The sequence below is a fragment of the Gopherus flavomarginatus genome, chromosome 5, assembly GCF_025201925.1.
Source record: "Gopherus flavomarginatus isolate rGopFla2 chromosome 5, rGopFla2.mat.asm, whole genome shotgun sequence".
Lineage (NCBI taxonomy): Eukaryota > Metazoa > Chordata > Testudines > Testudinidae > Gopherus > Gopherus flavomarginatus.
The window spans coordinates 139908363-139928339 of NC_066621.1; the positions used below are offsets into that span (position 1 = coordinate 139908363).

At 43.9% G+C, this 19977-nt stretch overlaps 1 protein-coding gene across 2 annotated transcripts in view; it reads right to left on the reverse strand.

The window, feature by feature from the left end:
• Positions 1-3872: 3872 nt before the first annotated feature.
• Positions 3873-19977, reverse strand: part of LOC127051612 (exocyst complex component 3-like protein) — a 35495-nt gene continuing 19390 nt past the window's right edge. Inside the window, exons 7-12 of one of the 2 annotated variants that reach the window (XM_050954145.1) lie at positions 19155-19287; positions 11965-12075; positions 10679-10834; positions 9584-9705; positions 8208-8396; positions 3873-7312 (exon numbers count right to left, since the gene is read on the reverse strand). In XM_050954145.1, coding sequence (XP_050810102.1) covers positions 8213-8396; positions 9584-9705; positions 10679-10834; positions 11965-12075; positions 19155-19287 — 706 coding nt within the window. In that variant the 3' untranslated portion in view covers positions 3873-7312; positions 8208-8212. Of the gene's footprint in view, positions 7313-8199; positions 8397-9583; positions 9706-10678; positions 10835-11964; positions 12076-19154; positions 19288-19977 lie in introns of both variants that reach the window. The other variant, XM_050954146.1, reaches the window with a different exon arrangement.

Here is a 19977-nt window from a genome sequence, read left to right on the forward strand (position 1 = left end):
TGCTATGATGAGGATGGTTGCCCAGCATTTTGCACCATCTGCCAGGAATGACAGAGAGTCATTCCCATTTTTACCCAGGCGCCCCCAGCCAACCTCACTGAGGCCAGCCAGGAGCACTCACGGGATGATGACAGCTTTCCACCATTTTGTACCATCTGTCATCAGGGAAGGGAAGGGAGGGGATGCTGCCGTTCAGCACCGCAGCAGCGCATCTACCAGCAGCATGCAGTAGACATACGGTGACATTGAAAAATGGCAAGAAACGATTTTTTTTGCTTTTCTTTCACGGAGGGGAGGGGTGGTAAATTGACGAGATATACCCTGAACCACCCGGGACAATGTTTTTTGACCCTACAGGCATTGGGAGCTCAGCCAAGAATGCAAATACTTTTCGGAGACTGCGGGGACTGTGGGATAGCTGGAGTCCTCAGTCCCCCCTCCCTCCCTCCATGAGCGTCCATTTGATACTTTGGCTTTCCGTTACGCTTATCACGCAGAACTCTGCTGAGTCCCTGCTGTGGCCTCAGTCTATCATAGCCTGGAGATTTTTTCAAATGCTTTGTCATTTCGTCTTCCGTAACGGAGCTTTGATAGAACAGATTTGTCTCCCCATACAGCGATCAAATCCAGTATCTCCTGTACGGTCCATGCTGGAGCTCATTTTGGATTTGGGACTGCATGGCCATCCGTGCTGATCAGAGCTCCACGCTGGGCAAACAGGAAATGAAATTCAAAAGTTCGCGGGGCTTTTCCTGTCTACCTGGTCAGTGCATCTGAGTTCAGATCACTTTCCAGAGCGGTCACAGTGGTGCACTGTGGGATACCGCCCGGAGGCCAATACCATCGATTTGCGGCCACACTAACCCTAATCTGACATGGCAATACCGATTTCAGCGCAACTCCGCTCTTCGGGGAGGAATACAGAAACAGGTTTAAAGAGCCCTTTATATCGATATAATGGGCCTCGTTGTGTGGATGGGTGCAGGGTTAAATAGGTTTAACGCTGCTAAATTCGGTATAAACACGTAGAGTAGACTAGGCCTCAGTTTCATGGCTTCTCAACTCTCTTGTGAGCCAAAGATAAATCCTTTCAGGTGGCCACTGTAGCTCATCTGACTAACCTGGGGGGTCAGAAGTCACTTGGAAATACAATGTTATTCATAATTACACTACATCACCCCCACTGATAATTAAACGGAGCCCCTACAGTAGCTGTAATAGGGTTATCTGCCAAGCTATTCTGGGAACAGACGAAACTAGAGCTGGTCTCAAGGCACAAAATTCAGATCCAGCTCCCAGCAGCCCTATATAAGCTTGCAGGCTGTGTCTGTAGAAAGCCCCTCCCAGGTGGGGAAGGTAGGCAAATGGTAACAGTGAGTCAGCAAAACCCACTAACCCTTTCCCTTCACTGAGGACCCAAACCTGTTAGCTGGGCGAGTGGTTTCAGATTAACATTGTCAGCCTGTCACTAGGCTGTTTCACAGGCCTTCCTCAGCAGTTCTTAATAGACGCTCCCTCAGCATCCCACGGGATTTGTATCTCTATGAATGATATGGGGTGGAATTGTGCTCACCCACACAGAGCTTAAGTATATGTGAAATGTACAGATGACCTACAGGAGTTTGAAGCCCTCTAGCCCTTTAAGTAGTGAACAGAGAAGGTGCACAGCTGGGCTGTGTCTGCAATGTACACCACCTTCACTGGGATGGGAACCAGTTGATCAGCACAGTTCACTGCCACTGCCCTTTCCCATCCCCAGCCTGTCCCCTGTCCCAGAGCCCCTCCCTACTGCCATAGAAAGATATCGTGGCAATGCTCCATGGTACACAGGGGCACAGGTTCCCCTCCTTTGGGGCCTCCTGCCAGGGTTTGTTTGTCACACAAGCAGTGCAGGAAGCCATTCAATTGCTTTGGCAAACACAACCCTGGTTTACTCTAAAAATCCCCCCCCCACATGCCCCTCACCAAAAAACTCCTGTCTCAATGCTGTGCTCTAGTTCCAGAACCATGAATTACCGAGATGGTTCCAAAAAGTCTGTCACAGCAGAACATGAGGGGCTCCACCTCCAGCCAAACAGCAGCCATGGAACACACACGATGCATCGTCTTCTAGCAATCAGTGATTCTATTCTGTGCAAGTCACAAGAGGAAATGAGAAGAAAGGATCTCTCAGAAAAGCTGAGATGATTAAACCTGTTTAAATCCTAGGAACCGATGTTATCTCCCTTTTAAAGTCCTGGTGCCAGTGATCTCATGAGGTGACTTTAATGGGAGCAGAACCTCTGTGCCTGGTGCAGGGAGGGGCTGACCATCCTCTGTTCCCATTGACTGGGGCGAATTGAGGGGAGGAATTCCTCATCCACTGCACACCTATATCCCACGCAAGCATCATAAGCCCCGCAACTAGTGTATCAGGGGAGTGGAGGCAGTTCATTGTCGGGGGAGTCTGGAGTGCTGAGAGCTACAGAGATTCTATGCTGCTATAGACCATGGTGCAGCCCACTGGCAGCTCCGAGTTGCTCTAATTTAGCTCTAAGGTACAGAACGTCCTGGCTGCTTTAAAATTTATCAGCAAGACAAGATGGGGGAGGTAATATCTTTTTGTGGGACTTTCTTCAGATCTGGGAAACTAATTCAGAGTGTCACAGCTAAGCACAAGAGGGAACACGTTGTTTAGCACAGTCAGTTAATACATATTGCAAGGGGCCATTCCAGGGGAAGTGGCCTGTTAATACTCCAGTCATAGGAAGGGAAGGGGGGAAGGGCAGCTGAAGGGGGTTGTTTAGTGGATTGTGAATTGTAATAAGCCATAAATCCAGTGTCTCTACTATTCAGTCCATAATTTTAAGTGTCTAGCAAAGTTATGAATATAAACTCCCAGGCTCATCATTTGAACGTGTTGTGCAGGTTTCCTTTGAGGATGAGGACTGGGAGGTCAGATACAGCGTGACCACTTTGTGAACAGTTTTCACCCACAGATGATAGGGTGTTTTTGTCTTTTATCATTTTTCTATGCGAGTTCATCTGAGTGCATAGCGAGTATCTCATTTCAGCCACTTAGTTGCTATTGGGGCATTTAGTGCACTGGATGAGGTACACCACATCTTGTGACAGGCATGTATAGGATCCAGGGATCTTGAAAGGTGGATTGTGGGGAGTGTTGATCATTGTAGAAGCAGAGATATGTTTCCAGGTTTTGCATCTTTTGTTGTGGCAGGGCCTGGTGCTGCTTTGAGTAGGTGTGTCCTGGTGTGTGGGGAGCTTGTTTCTGATGATGAGCTTGGAGAAGTTGGGGGGGTTGTTTGAAGACTAGAAGAGAGGTTCAGGAAAGATTTCTTTCAGGATGGGGTCCTCATCAAGTATGGGTTATAATTTTTTGATGATACCCTGTATGGGTTTCATTGTGGGGTGGTAGGTGACAACTAGGGGTGTATGGTCAGAGGCGGGGGGGGGGTTATATCTCTATTGAAGTATGTTTTCTCAGGTTTTTTGTGTGGCCTGTTCCATGATGTGATCTTCTTCTCTGGTGGAGTGTCCTTTGGTGCTTGCACTGGCCCCTACACAGTCCAGAAATAACGGTAAAGCAGGGCAGTTAAAGCCACTCTTGTCCTCTATTCTCCTGGAAGCACAGCACAGATGGGTTTATATATGTCACAGGATTATGTCTAGAAAGTCCATAGGATTGAGATCTTTATCAGATCAGGGCAGATTCACCTCCAAACTCTGCAGTCCAATATGTGGCGAATAAGTCTAAGCGTGCATTTTTCTTCATTTAAGTTTTATTTGAATATTTTATGGCTCCATTGCAAAATGAGAAGAGAAATTTACAATGAAGAAATATTAGTTAAAATAAATATATTTCATATGCAGCTATATATTACAGAACACATTGTATATACATACACAGACAGGACTTACATTACATTGTGTTCCAATACACGCCAGTTTCCAATTTACATGTATTTATTTAGTAAACATAAAACCCTTCTCTGAATGTGACTATCAGATAGAGTAGAAGCAACTAATTATCAATATTTATTTGGAAGAAATCTTTCCAGTGCTGTGGAATGTATTTTTAGACCAACTATAATCAGGTTGTCCAAGGGTTTTGTGTGTTTTTATTTATTTTCTCTGTAATTCTTGTTGATTTAAATATCAATAAACATGGGCTCACTATAACCCTATCTCCAAGAAACTATAAATATAATGTATTTCTCGCCCCTGGAAATAAATCCGTAAATCATAGCACAGAAGGATGACTACTGTGACTGGCTTGATATACCCAGCACAATTCAGAGCCCAGCCCTGTATGTTTTGACAAATGTCTATATTTCTTTGTGTGGCAAGAAGTTTGAGGCTGGATGAGCTGGGTGCAACATGCAGACTGTGTTGTCTTCCAACCTGTGCAAAATGGCAGTGAATTTTAATTGCTTTCCTGAGTGGCTTATAAGCCAATTAAATGTTTAGCTGGACTAAAAATTGCACATTTCTCTAATACCGGGACCATCTTGAACTTTAGAAACTCTGTTTTCAAACAGAGGAGTCAGCTGTCTTGGAAGAGTAGCCAGATTATTGACTTTTGTTAGAATGCTCTTCCTAATCTTTTAATAGCTGAAATTGACTTTTATGATTTTGAAGTTCTCACAATTCATTCAAAGCAATGAAGAGTCTATTGGGGATTACATCATTTGGTCAGTGGGAATCGAAGTCGTGCTCAGTATCGTACAAGACAAAAATTATATTAATACTCCCCCTCCCCTATTTCCTGTCCCTGTGAGGCTCACAAAGTAAAGGCACCATTCTGCAAAACCTTACAACCCAAAGAGGTGCTTACTACTCACCCCTGTAGTAGGTAATTGCATGATTGGGTCCTAGAACACAGACATAGATCAGGACCAATTACCTCCACCAAAGTTCCCCTCCCATCTACTCTTGACAATTAGCAATATGGGAAGGACACGGTGGTTGTGAGCCCCTGAAACCTGTTTGCAATCCCCAAAGAAAGATAAGGGTTTTTTTTCCCCTTCATCTAATTGTTTAATGTTGGGCTGCGAAAGGTATTTTGTCTTTACAGGCCTCAGAGAAGAACAGGTCTTTAGGAGGAGGTTAAAAAGGGAAAGGAAGGGCCAGCTGCCCTTGCATTGGCCATGGAGGAAGGCGTGAAGATGTGCCTGGAGAAATAAACTCAGAAGGCTGTGAGTGGAGCTGTGCGAATAATGGATTTTCTGGTTCGTTGGCCATTCTGGAAAATTAAAAACACCAAACCGCTTGGGTTGAACTGAAACTGTTCAAAATTTTTGGAAAAACAAAAAAATTTGGGAAAAAAATATAGTGGCAGGTCAAACAAAATGTTTGTTTCACTGCTGACCACGTCTGACTGTTTTCCACATTTTCAAAACAGTCATTTTGAGCTGAAAAATCAAAATGTTTCATCTTTTTTGAAAGGAAACATTTTGATTTTCTCTGAGTCCTTCTTAAGGGATTTTGTTTCCTTTTCTCACCAATTTGACCAAACCAACACAAATTCACAAAATGTTTTTGTGTCCCTGAAGAGGCGGGGCACATTGGCCGACTGACATGGAAAGGACATGGGCCATGTTAACAGATCAGAACCAAGGCATAGGCCAGGGCAGAGCTGCACAGGGAAAGGTTAATTAAGAGTTCAAGCTGAGATGGCAAAGGGAGAGCAACTTTTTTGGTATGATGTTGTGCCACCTGTAGACTAGTTAATGAACAATCTCTGTAACTCAGCTGATGTTTGTTGGTCCTTGAAAGGTCACTTAAACAGATTACATGGTAATTCTAAAGTTGTTTGACTTGTTTTTTAAAAACCACATATTTGCTGTGTCACCTTACTTGGAACAGGTCTATTGGAACTACTTGTAGAGTGAGGTACCATTCACCAGGAGTAAGGAAGTAGAATCTGGCCTTTAAAAGCTAGTTTATTGAAAAAATGAGTTTTCCGACTCAGCAAAGAGCACAGATGAGAGTTTATAGTTCTGTGGTGTGACACCTTTTAAAATTTCATTTGGATTTAGGGGACTTTCCCCCAAACATCTCACAGGGCAGCTTGATTACAAGTTTTTCATACACACAAAAACCAACCAACTTGCTTCTCTTGTTCCGCTGATAATTAATCATGAGTACACTGAACTGCCAACAAAACAGAGGTGAAAGGCCATGTTTGAGGAAGCTGTCACTGCTGCAGAATGGCTGTCTATGAGAGTTGAAGGGTGTCTGATATAGCAGTTCTTTTCTGCAAGGCTAATTTGTTTACACTTGTCAGAGAGCACCAGAATGGCAGTGACCTATATTAACACAATAGCAAATGAAGCCTTGAACCAAATCCAGCTCTGAGATTATGACCAGCCTATACGTGGGCAAAAAGAAGGGCTATTATTTTCCCATACTGTGCTTCTTGTCTATTCACATCTGAAAGCAGTTCACACTGACCCAGAGGATTAGCGGAAACAGCTATTTTAATTGTCCGCTGCACATGAGATTTCCACAGCAAAAATTCCCACATTAAAGAAATTAGAGCTTTACAGCAGGGGAAATTTTCAGTAAACTGAGTTATACGGATGGAAAGCCAAACTTAGCTCTGAAGCCAGTTATAAAAACAAAGATACTAATTACACTATGTCCACAATCCATTGCAATGGGCTACTAGGGACTGAGGTAAGTTCTGTGCTATTAGTATGGCTTTCCATTTAGGCAACTGAATGAGACACAAAAGCTAAGTGCCACATCCTGCTTCCCCTCTGTGGGCGCACAAGGCCCCAACTGCTGTGGAAATGCTGGCTGAGCAGGATGCTAGTTGGCAACCATGTGCCAGAAGGGTTCTGCAGCTCTCTGCATGCCGCAGAACATGCTACATAGTGGCTCTCTGTGCAGGACTGTGGAAAGGAGCATTGTGGGAAGAGTGGGGAAATGGCAGGGGCTTACTGACCCAATCACCTACCAAAGCAAGATGTGGCTCTGTCCAGTGCTTCTCTCCCTAGCAGCCATAGCCCAGCTAAGCAAGAATCTAGCTGCAGGTTTCAGGGAGGATTCTACCCCACTAACCATGTGCATTCCTCCTTTCAGTTGGACTTTGTGCAGTGAACCACAGTTTGGGTTTATGTGATCTTCTTGTCATGAACACTCTGGCACATGTTCTCCCATGGCCTACGGGCTGTTTTCAGCAGACAAATACTGTTTGCTATTTCTCGTAACTTTCAAGTAGCTGTGATCTCAGATGTTGCCTGATGATGATGATGGAGCCTTTGTGACCCAGGCAAGGAGGGTGGCTTCTGACTTTCCAATATTAGACCTGAGTAAAAGAAAGGAAATGTTTGTGAAACTGAAATAAAACAGTGTGTGTGTGTGAGTGTGTGTGTGTGTGTGAATGCACTCTCAGTACAGAGCGAGGAGATAAACCTACCTGGGGAGAGGGCTCTAAGCAGCAGCCAAAGATTTAACAAGATCCTATGGCGTGAAGCTGAAGCTAGACAAATTCAGACTAGAAATAAGATGTAAATTATTCCAAGTGAGGGTAACCAACCATTGGACTGAGTAGGCATTGGCCATCACTTGAAATCTTTAAATCAAGGCTGGATATCTTTTTAGAAGATATGCACTAGTTCTTCCAGAAGTTATGGGCTTGAATGCAGGAATCATGGTGAAACTATCTGGCCAATGTTAAGGAGGAAGTCAGATTAGATGACCATAAAGGTTCCTAATGGCCTTACAATCTATGAATCTGTGAATTCTGTTGAAATGCATTGGACTAGGGGAGATTTATGGAGGGACCAAATGGAAAAACATTAAGTATTTGTTTAAAAAGAATAGGGATTGTCACTCCTAAGCACGGCTGGTTGGACTGTCCGACCAGGCCCTGTGCTCTGTGATCACTCTGCTGTCTCCAAACAGGAAGAGAAAATTAGACAAGGAGCCAAGAGTTCTGGGTTCTATTCCCAGCTCTTCCACTGACCTGCTGTAACTTGACCAAACCACTTAAGCACTCTGTACTGCAGCAGCGCTATCTGCAAAATGATACTTAAAGACACTCACAGATCTACAGGTGGAAAATGCTATACAAGAGTTAGTAATGCAGATTTGTATTAGAAATCTAAAAAAGTGGCATTACAGTCACAGCAATTATTACATTATCTAGCTATAAATCTATTTACACACACCTATATGCATATGTACTCACACACACTCACCTTTACTAATAGCAGAAGCAGCAGCCACAGATGTCATATTTTCCAGTCTTTATTTCTATCGCTTCAAAAAATGAATTGGGTCCTCTTTCAACTCCCACACAATTATCATAAACCACCTCCAACATAGCATTTCTGTCTGTCCCACTGAGAGATCCCTTGATGTCCAAGAGTATATTCAGATGTTCTTTCCTTTGCAAAAGTACCAGGAATCAGATCAGTAAAACAGAGGAGACAAATATGTTTGTTTGATAAGACCCAGTTACACAGGGCCAAGACCAGAGTCTTGGAAACTGTTAAACTCCAACTGCTGATAAACTGGTTTCTAACACCAATGGCCACCTAGCATGTTATACCTGTATTTAAAATTATGATCTCACCTTGCCAAAGCTGCTCCTGACCCAGTTCTCTGCTAAGAGCAGAGCAGGACTGTTTGATTGTTTGGCAGGTTGGTTTTTATGGTGACTCCACATTTTATTTTTAAGAGCATGTTTTTTACCCTTTCTGCAAAGAGATGGTGACCTCCTGGTCACCTGGAAGATGTTTTTTTCCCTTGTGCGGTAGTTGCTTGGCTGAATGGGACTGTCACTTATCACCCAAGTCAGATGTGAGGTAAGCAGGTGTGATGACATTGAAGTCAATGACATTGAACCAGCTCTAACTTTGGCACTGAGACTACAATCAGAATGGGTATTTTTCCAAGTATTGTCTGTGCATATAAGTTAACTTGGAAAAAGACAGTTACTAGAACAGGACATCAGAAAAATGTTGGAAGGAATTGAAGGGAAAAAAAACAGAACAGTTTGATAAACTGAGATTAGCTACCATTTCATTTTAGGAACTAAAATTAGCTACCATTTCATTTTAGTTCCTACTGTCAGTTTCCTGTGTGAAATGTAAGTGCTGAATGCATGCTAGATAATGTAGAATTAATGACACATAAAAACACTAAGTTTACAGAATGTTAAGGTTGCCAAGTTAAACATTCAAAAGTTAAGAAGTGACTGAATTAAGGTTGTTCGTGCAATGCTAATTTGCCCTCCCTCCCGTGCTGTGCATAATGATGTAGTCTTTAATTACATGATCACATACAACTTCTTTCCTCTGGACCCCTGCCTCCTTCAGTGCACAGAATGGGAAATTTCAACCCAAATGGTCAATGTTTGATAGTTATAAGCAACCGAAAACAGGATCTAATAATGGAGGTGTCAGGGAGCCTTAATTATAGATATTGGTACCAGCTTTGACTATAATAATCCCAAAGCACAGCCAAGAAGGTGCACAGGTAGTGTATTGGAAAACAAATATTGTTACAGGATTTATGGCTGTAAATAATCAGCTAAGCAGCCTGAATAACTATAATCCATGCAGTGCCTTACCTTATATCTGGAAACTTGTGGAGAAGAAGCACAAGCTGTATTTTCATTGCTTCGATGTCAGTAAGAAGAATGAATTCTAGGATACCTTCAATAGGGTCATCCGGTGAAGCAGTTCTAGGGCCCTAGGGATATAAGAACATATGCATTCAACTGGAGTGGCAGAGGAAGCAGAGTGCAATGTGAAGATCTGGCTTTAGGATCAGATTTGGGTTACCTACCTGTGGACAGGAAAGAGCTATGAGCATTGCAGGGATTGTGTGGTATTTCTCACCCCTGATGAAGGAATAAAGTGGAATCTAACCATGCAACTGCATTAGCAACCCCTACTGGCCAATACATGCAACTGCATTATGGCTGGCTTTAAAAAAGCCCACCAAAAGAGTGAGGCTATTTGATTGGGAAAATGTATCAGGAAGTCAAGAATTACAGTATTTTTAATTATAATACATTACTAAGCCCTCACCCATCTCTCTACATGTGCTTTACAAACCTTCATGTTAATCTTGATCCTTCTGCGATAAGTAAAAGAGATACAGCAATCCCTTTACTCACCCCTGAAATGCAGTAACTTCTGTAGTGGAACACAGAAGCGTCCAACAATCTGTCACAGCAGAAAGTGAGAAGGATACCGTATCCCACTGAAACTATACTACAGCAGACCTTTGAGTAGAGTGTAGGTTCTATAGGACTCTGCATTGCCCAGCTGGCAAGAGCTGCATGGTAGAGCAGCATGGACAACATCACCTATTCTACTGAGGCAATTGCCCCATGAAGTGCAACAGGCCTAGCTGGTGTAATTAAAGCCCCCCAATTTTGAGTCTCTCACTGTTTCCTGTTGCAAGGGAAAGAGTAGAAAGCTTGGGGTCCCCCTACATTCCAAAGCTACAAACTAACAATATTTTGCACCACTGATAGCAGATTTGAACTGCCAACATGACGTCTTGAAGCACGACTGATGTTTATGTATAGAGAGCTGGGTATCAGTTTGTTAAGTGCTCCTGTTTCATTCAGAAATGTGCCGCTCATTGTCAAGGTTCTTGTACTCGGTGGTGGAAAGAGTAAACATAACACTGCAAAGCCAAATCAAAGACTTACGAAGCATTCTTCAAAGAGCGTTCGAATTGCCCGGTGATCCACTTCAATTTTGTTGGCAATTTTCCTCCGCTTTGCAGAAGATGACTTCCCTGAAGCAGTTAGGAGAGCCTGAACATACTCAGTGACAATGATGTGATGGACAGTCTGGATGAGGGTCTGTTCCAGACAAAGAAACAAAGATTAGCCTCTTTGTGCTGAGTGTGGCTATGAGTAGAGGCCAGATTCTGGCTAGAAAGACACTGGCCACTTTGATTTCACTCAGAAGCTGACCCCAATCTTCCCCTTCGGAACCCTTTTAAAGAGTCTAGCAGTGCTAATCTAACACATGGATGTACTAAGGTTGGCACAATCTGCTTAGAGACTATGGGTAATGAGGGCCATGTAAGTACTTAAAGGGAGTGAGAGAGATCTAGCCCTCAGTAAAAGACAGTTCATTGGACAAAACTACAGTTTATTAGCAATTTAAATCAGGTCAGTTTTAGGCTGCAGTCAAAGCATATAGGAAATCTCTAGCCCCGCTCTCAAACAAACTTGGCAACACAGAGTCAGTTCTAAAGAGCAAACAGAATAGCTCCAAAATTCTATGTTGCAATGCGTTTTCTAGCTTTGAACTGAAATTAGTGGTGGTGAAAGGTGCCATGTTTACAGACGTGGAATTTGAAGTCTTGTTTTCAACCATAGGACACACATAGCATAGGCAGCAGCAATGCAAACTTCCCCCATAATGAAAGAGAGGCTAGCCTAGTGTTTAAGGAACTAGCTTTCTACATGGGAGACCCAAATTCAAATCCCTGCTGTGCCACAGACTTTCTGTGAGACCTCAGGGAAGTTGTTTAGTTTCTCTTGGCCTTTGTTCTTCACCAGTAAAATAAGGATAATAGCAAGTCTCTACTTCATAGGGATGTTCTGAGGATAAATGCATTAAAGATTATGAGGGTTCAGATACTACTGTAATGGGGGCCTTATAAGTGCTTAGCTAGACAGATTGCTACAGCCATGACCGTGAGGGGCACCTTTTAAGGTAGTCCAACCTCCTCTCCCCCCCATTTCCATGCCCATTCATTTCCTGGCTTCTCTGCTAAGATCACAAGAGTTGCAATCTTAATAGTGGTTTTTGTGATGTTGACACTTGTCTGTTAGGAACTGGACTGAGACCATCAGGTCTTCTTCTAAACCATTTGGAGCTAAATGGGAGTTTGGGTTAACTTTGAAATACTTAACAATCCCAACATCCAATGGTGTGGTTTGTGGTGGTTTTTCTTAGTAATATCTTGCTTATTTCTTACCTCATAGGTCTCTGTATTTTTCATCTCAAACCTTGAAAATCTTGACCGTAAACAGTCTAGAAATTCGTCAAAATCACTATTATCTTTTCTGAAGTGATCCTTCAATGCTCCCTGAGGAATAGGAAATAACTGAGGTCAATGCTGAGCCATTTAGAAACATCACAGAGGCATCATTTCTCTTTGCCCCATCCCCTTTTAGAGGTGGAGTCATTCAAGTGCTGCAGCATCTTCTTTTCATTCCTTTGTTTCAACTGATAAGCAAAACAATGAAAGCAAGAAACAATTAAAACCCAAAATGGACTAAATTAACATGTTGAGCCCCAACACTGGAAGACTCAGGCTGTGGAAGAGACAAGGTGGGTGAGATAATATCTTTTATTGAACCAACTTCTGTTGGTGAGAGCAACAAGCTTTTGAGCTTACACAGAGCTCTTCTTCAGGTCTGGGAAACGTACTCAGAGTGTCACAGCTAAATACAAGATGGAACAGATTGTTTAGCATAAAGAGTTAACACATATTTCAAGGGGCCATTTAAGGTAAAGTGACCCATTAACACCCCTCCAATCATAGAGAGGAATGGGTGAGAAGGAAGTGGGGGGTTGAGAATGGGTTATAGATTTTTTTGTAATAAGCCATAAATCCAGGTCTCTATTCAGTCCTTGCTTTTTAGTGTCTAGCAAAATTATGAATTTAAGCTCCCAGAGTCATCTTTTGAAAGTGTTGTGCAGGTTTCCTTTGAGGATGAGGACTGATAGGCCAAATATAGCATAATTGCTTTGTGAAAAGTGTTCACCGACAGATGAAAGGCTGTTTTTGTCTTTTATCATTTTCCTGGGTGAATGCATGCAAGACTGTAGTAACTGTCTGCTTTCACCCACATAGTTGCTACTGGAGCATTTAGTGCACTGAATGAAGTACACCACCTGCTGCGATAGGCATGTGTAGGATACATGGATCCTGAAAGATGTGTTGTAGGGTGTGTTGATCATTACAGCAATGGAGATATGTCTGCAGGTTTTGTATCTCTTGTTCTGACAGGGTCTGGTTCTGCTTTAAGTTGGTGTGTCCTGGTCTGTGGGGAGCTGCAGAATACCTGAGTAAGCGCCAAAGCTTGTTTCTCTCACCAACAGAAGTTGGTCCAATAAAAGATATTACCTCACTCACACTTGTCTCTCTAATATCCTGGGACCAACACGGCTACAACAACATTGTGTGCAATAATGGAAGATACCTAATTTTGCCATCTGAAATGGAAACTCCGCAACAAAGAAAACGAAAGCAAAACTTACCACAACATCTACTTCCTGAACAAATACAAGAAACAAAACATTATCCCCAGAGGTCTCATCATCTAACACACTCTGACCACTACATACAATTCCAAATATGCTGAACAGCTCAGCAGATGGACTTCAGAAAAACTGAGGAACCACTTACTGCACCTCACATGCTCCAGGAGGAACCACCTCAAACAAGAAATCATCACATACTCACACACTAAAGGAAAAAAAAATAAGGAAAATTACCTGGAAATCATGCAAGAAATTCAAAGCCACTATCAATAAAACCTGATGACAACCATCTAACACAGAAACAAAAAGTGGAACCAACTACAACTACTCCACAACATCACCATCTCCAGGAGAAACCTAAGCACTAGAACCCATGGAAACTACATGACATCCAAACATCAATTTATCAAGACTACCCCTAAATGGAGCTGAATTATATGTACTCTCTCAGGGACTAAACTTCCGCCTCACCACAGAATCTAATTGTGACTTTGCACTCAATATGATTTTATGAAAGTATGCTGATGAGTGTGAATATAATGTAACTAAAATATGCTTCACGCAAAAGGTATCCTGTAAGGTATCATTACAAAGCTTATAATCCCCCACAAGTGCAACCCAGGGGCTTTCTAAATGCATCCCAAGATACACAAACAAGGGAACCTAGGCAGACCCATCATATCTGGCAATGGCACTGAAGAAATATCAGGACTCATAGGGCATGTCTACACTTACCTCCAGAGCAATCACTCCAGCAGGGGTCGATTTATCATGTATAGTGAAGATGCGATAACTCGATCACTGAGCACTCTCCTATCAACTCCAGTACTCCACTGGAGTGAAGACACCACGGTAAGTATATCTAAGTATGTCAACTTCAGCTACATAATTCATGTAGCTGAAGTTGCGTAACTTAGATCGATTCCTCCCCTGCCCTGGTGTAAACCAGGCCATAGAAACCACCCTCAAACCACTCACCTTACAAAGGGCCAGCTTTCTCCATGACACAATCGACTTTCTCCACAAACCCCGCAACATTAACAAGCTCCCTCAGAACACCATTCTTGCCACCATAGATTTCACCTCCCTGTACACCAACATCCCTCACAAAGATTGCATAGCTGCCTGACTCAAATATTTACAAGACAATGGACAACCCTCAGATATCCACCCCAACACACATCACCAAATTCATCCATTACACCCATTCTCACTGTAGAAGGGCTCGTCCGAGGCTTGTCCCTCCATGGGGCTGTGGGGTATCCCACCGCCTCTCAATAGTTCAATAGAAGCCCAGGCCCTGGGTCAATGTGGGGCAACAAACACACAAACAGGAGCTCAGGCCCTTAGGCAGGGGCTGAGCCAATAGTTCAGTATAAGCCCAGGCCTTGGGTCAGGGCAGGGCAGCAAACACACAGCCAGGAGCTCAGGACCTTAGGCAGGGGCTGAGCCAATAGTTCAGTATAAACCCAGGACCTAGGTCAGGGCGGAGCAACAAAAACACAGTCAGGAGCTCAGGCTTCTGAGTGTCTGGTGCGAGGGAGAGTCTGCCACCCATGAGTGGGGTGGCAGGGAGGACGCAGGCCCACCCACTTCACTGCATCCCAGCCCGGGGCCCTAGCAGCGGCAGGAGACTTGCTGCTGTGTCAGTGAGGATCCTGATCACAATACACTGACCTGGGTTCGGGCTGGCCTGCAGCCAGACCAGGGTCGACTGCCCCTGGGCTACTTCCAGACTCCCCCTCATAGGGTACCTGGGTTAAGGCGGTGTCCTTGGAGGTTTCCATTGGTCCCTCGAGGTAGGGGGCAAGGGGTAGGCTCAGCTGCTCCTCGGGGTTGCTGGCCAGGGGTAGGCCGGGCTGCTCCTCGGGGTTGCTGGCCAGGGGTAGGCCGGGCTGCTCTACAGGGTAGCTGGCCAGGGGTAGGCTCAGCTGCTCCTCGGGGTTGCTGGCCAGGGGTAGGCCGGGCTGCTCCTCGGGGTTGCTGGCCAGGGGTAGGCCGGGCTGCTCCTCGGGGTTGCTGGCCAGGGGTAGGCCGGGCTGCTCTACAGGGTAGCTGGCCAGGGGTAGGCCGGGCTGCTCCTCGGGGTAGCTGGCCAGGGGTAGGTTGGGCTAGCCTGGCCAGTCCTCGTGTTGGCCACAGCCTGCCGGCATGTCCCAACCCGGAGCTAGGCCACAGGCATCAGGCCTCTCCGGCGACTGGCTTCCAAATGAGCTCTGCAGCTGCTCTTTTCTACTTCCTGTCCTGTGCTCTGCCCTCTGGGGGGCAGGCTCAGGACACCCTGGCTCCGCCCACGTTGGTGCTAGGGGAGGCTCGTCACTCCGCGGGGCTGTGGGGGATCCCCCCACCTTGCTACACTCACCCATAACAATTTATCATTAAACAACAAACACTTTGTCCAAACCATGGGAACAGCCAGGGGTACTAGGATGGCTCCCCAATATGCCAACCACTTCATAGCCAACCTTGAAGGAGAATTTCTGGACAAATGCACCATGAAACCAATGATACACCTGAGATATATCAATGATATTTTCATCCTCTGGAAAGACGACCTACGTGCCTCGTAGATTTCCACCACAACTTCAACAACCACCACCTGTCCATTAAACTGTCTCTGGAACACTTCCACACCAGCATCAACTTCCTGCACACCACAATCAGCTTCAACAATGGAACCCCACTGACAACTATATACAAGAAACCCTTAGAACACTACACCGACCTTCATAGATCCAGTCATCATCCCAATCACACCAAGAAATCTGTAATCACTCAGGCCATGTCTATACTTACAAGCTTACAACTGTACAGCTGTACCAATACTGCTGTATGGCTGTAAGATCAATGGTGTAGCCATATTATGCCAATGGGAGAGATCTCTCCCATCAACATAATAAAACCAGCTCAACAAGCAGCTGTAGCACTGTGCACATAGCACAGACATAGCATTGTGAACATGAGCACTTATGCCAGCAAAACTTATGTCACTCAGAGGGGTGTTTTTTCATATTCCTGAGTGACAAAAGTTTTGCCGACATAAGTGCTAGTGTAGACATAGCTTCAGATACCACAGAATATACTCAGAGAAAAGAGTCTAGGATATACATCTTAACACACACTGAAAACCACCTTCACCAAACAAGGACACTGCACCAGAAATGCAGATCGCATCATGGAATGGGCCACCCAAATATCCCAAGAGAACCTGCTCCAATACAGAAATAAAACTCCTTCTAACCACATATCCCTAGTTATTATCCACCACCCCACACTGGAACCCATATGGAGTATAAACAAATAACTACAATGCATACTCAATGGGGGACCCTGTCCTGAAAACAAATCTTTCCTGAACCCTTTCTTCTGGCCTTCAAACAGCAGTGTGCCCTTGTTGCCAAGAAGGCTAATGGCATATTGGGCTGTATTAGTAGGAGCATTACCAGCAGATAGAGGGAAGTGATTATTCCTCTGTCTTTGGCACTGGTGAGGCCACATCTAGAGTATTGCATCCAATTTTGGGCCCCCCACTACAGAAAGGATGTGGATGAAATGAGATAGTCCAGTGGAGGGCACCAAAAATGATTAGGTGGCTGGGGCACACGACTTACGAGGAAAGGCTGAGGGAACTGGGCTTATTTAGTCTGCAGAAGAGAAAAGTCAGGAGGGATTTGATAGCAGCCTTCAACTACCTGAAGGGGGGTTCCAAAGTGGATGGAGTTAGGCTGTTTTCAGTGGTGGCAGATGACATAACAAGAAGCAATGGTCTCAAGTTGAAGTGAGGGAGGTCTATGATGGATATTAGGATATTTTACTAGGCAGGTGGTCAAGCACTGGAATGAGTTACCTAGGGAGGTGGTGGAATTTCCATCCTTAGAGATTTTTAAGGCACAGCTTGACAAAGCCCTGGCTGGGATGATATAGTTGGTGTTGGTCCTGCTTTGAGCATTGGGTGGGACTAGATGACCTCCTGAGGTCTCTTCCAACCCTAATCTTCTATGATTCTATGACCTCTCAGTCCTCATCCTCAAAGGAAACCTGCACAACACTTTCAAAAGACGAGTCTGGGATCTTAAATTCATAAGACACTAGACACTAAAAATCATGGATTGAATAGAAACACCGCATTTATCGCTTACTAGACCAATCTGTAAACCACTAATAATGCCCCCTTCCCCCAGCTGCTTCCTTTCCTCTCTCTGAGTGGAGGGGTGTTAACGGGCCACCTTCACCTTCAATGGTACTTTGAAATATGTGTTAACAATTAAACTAAACAATCTGTTCCATCTTGTATTTAGCTGTGACATTCACTCTGGGGGCTCATCTACACGTACCACACTCCAGCTGTAGCACTTTAGTGAAGATGCTACTGCTCTGATGGGACAGCTTCTCCTGTCAGGGCAGTTAATCCACCTCCATGAGAAGCAGTAGCTATGTTAACTGGAAAAGCTCTCCCGTCAGCATGGTGCTGTCTATACAGGGGTTAGGTCGGCATAACTATGTCGCTTTGGGGTATGAATTTTTCACATACCTGAGCAACGTAGTTATACCGATGTAAGTTCAGGGGTGATGAAACAATTTGTATAGTGGGGGTGCTGAGAGCCATTGAACCAACCTGTAAACTCTGTATATGAGGGAAACCACTTCAAGCCAGGGGATGCAGCACCATCCACCCCCCACCCCCGCGCACCCTTAGTTCCAGAGCCTATGTGTAAGTTCATAGTGTTGACCTGGCCTGAAAAAGTTTCTCAGTCCAGAAAAAGAGCTCTGTGTGAGCTTGACATTTTGTCTCTCACCAACAGAAGCTGGTCCAAGAAAAGATATTACCTCACCCACATTGTCTCTCTGATATCCTGGGACCAGCATGGCTATAACAACACTTCATAAGACTGTGGAAGGCAGACAGCCTCTTAGTGGAGCGATAGCTATATCAGTGAGGCTATGCAGAATGTGCTCACACAGATTAGGATCACAGGAACTGCCAAACTGGATCAACCCTGTGGTTCATCTAGTCCAGCATCCTATTTCCAACAATAGTCAGCATCAGATGCTTCAGAGGAAGGCACAAGAACCCTGCAGCAGGTATATGTGAAATAGTCTGCCCTTCATATTAAGTGTCATTCTGATCTCTAACAGTCAGAGACTGACTTAAGGCCTGAAGCATGAGGTTTAAAATCCCTTTCCAAATTTTGTTTCCGTCAGCTATAATAACTCTGGAAATTCTTGATCTCCAGATAAGTATCCAGGTGCTTTCTGAATCTTGCTAAATTCTTGGCTTTAATGACTTACTGTGGCAATGAGTTCCACAGTCTAACTGTGCACCATGTAGAAAAATATTTCTTTTATCAGCTTTGAATTTGCCACCTTTCAGTGTCACCAAATGTCCCCTTATTCTTGAGTTATGAGATATGGAGAACAGAAGCTCTTGATCTACCTTCTCTGTACCTAGATTAACCAAGGCGTGTGCGCGCGCACACACACACACACACACATACACACACAGGCTTGGACAGCCATCTGATATGTTTGCAGTGGTCTTCATCTTTGTGAAGAAGTGAACAATACACCAGAGATAAATGGCATCACATTATTTAACTTTGTTAATTGAGAAATTCATAGCCATTAGAAATTAATATTTTTCGCTTCAACTCTTGGGATCTGAATACAGGTGGGCAGCCGTTGGTGCACCTTTAGTAACAGCAGAAAAGATTATGGCTCCAAAAGCAGAGTATTAGAATCCTGAATGATTAAATAGACAGAAACTCCAAGGTACAGATCTAAAATATATCAATTCATCAGTCCTGCAGACAAAGTCATACATCATCCCCAGAATCAGAATAGGAAGATCTGCTTGACAGCATGAAAACATCATTAAATGTTAACACTGGTCTCAGATACCTTGACTTTAGAAGTAATTGCCTGCAGAAGAAGTTCTCTGCTCTGTTCTTCTGTACTGTCTATAAATTCCTTCACCTTAGCATCAGTGTCAGCACTAGCACTGTAGATGTATGTTAGCTTATGCCAAGCAGCTCTGTCAAACAAAAACAAAAAAAAAAAAAAAAAAAAAAAGAAGTCACATAGGGCCATATTTTCAGTTCATGGTCTCTTTTAAGGCCTGATCCAACTCCCATCTGAGTCAAAGGGGTTTTTTCAAACGGTTAAAGGTTTTTACATGCTTAACTGCATCACTGGATGAGGGCCTAAGTGGACAATCACTTGTGCATATATTACACAAACAAATGCCTCTTGTACATGCAAATCAAACATAAATAGATTTTGCAAATGCAAATTCTGTCATTTTCCCAAATGAGAGGACACAAAAAATAGCACACAAACAGGATTTGCACATGGAAGACAGCTTGCAGAAAAATGGAGACTGGGTCAGGAATCCTTTATACGTTTGGCACATAACAAATGCAAATTGAATAGCACTGTACACTAAAAAGGCCAACGTTTACAAGCAAAAAATGCAGACATATATAATCGGAGCATTCTTCAAATCTACATAACCATGCAAGTCCTAGGTTAATGTGTTCACAAATCAGAAATCATGATTTTTATTTTCTGGAAAAGGTTACTGCGTAATTTTTATTTTCACATTTTAAAAGAATATAAATATTTTCTACTCAGTGGAGCCAACATAAATCTTTAGTTTAGGATTCACAGTGTTAGCAACATATCATGGGACTCTTGCCTTCACTGTAAGCAACATATTACAGCG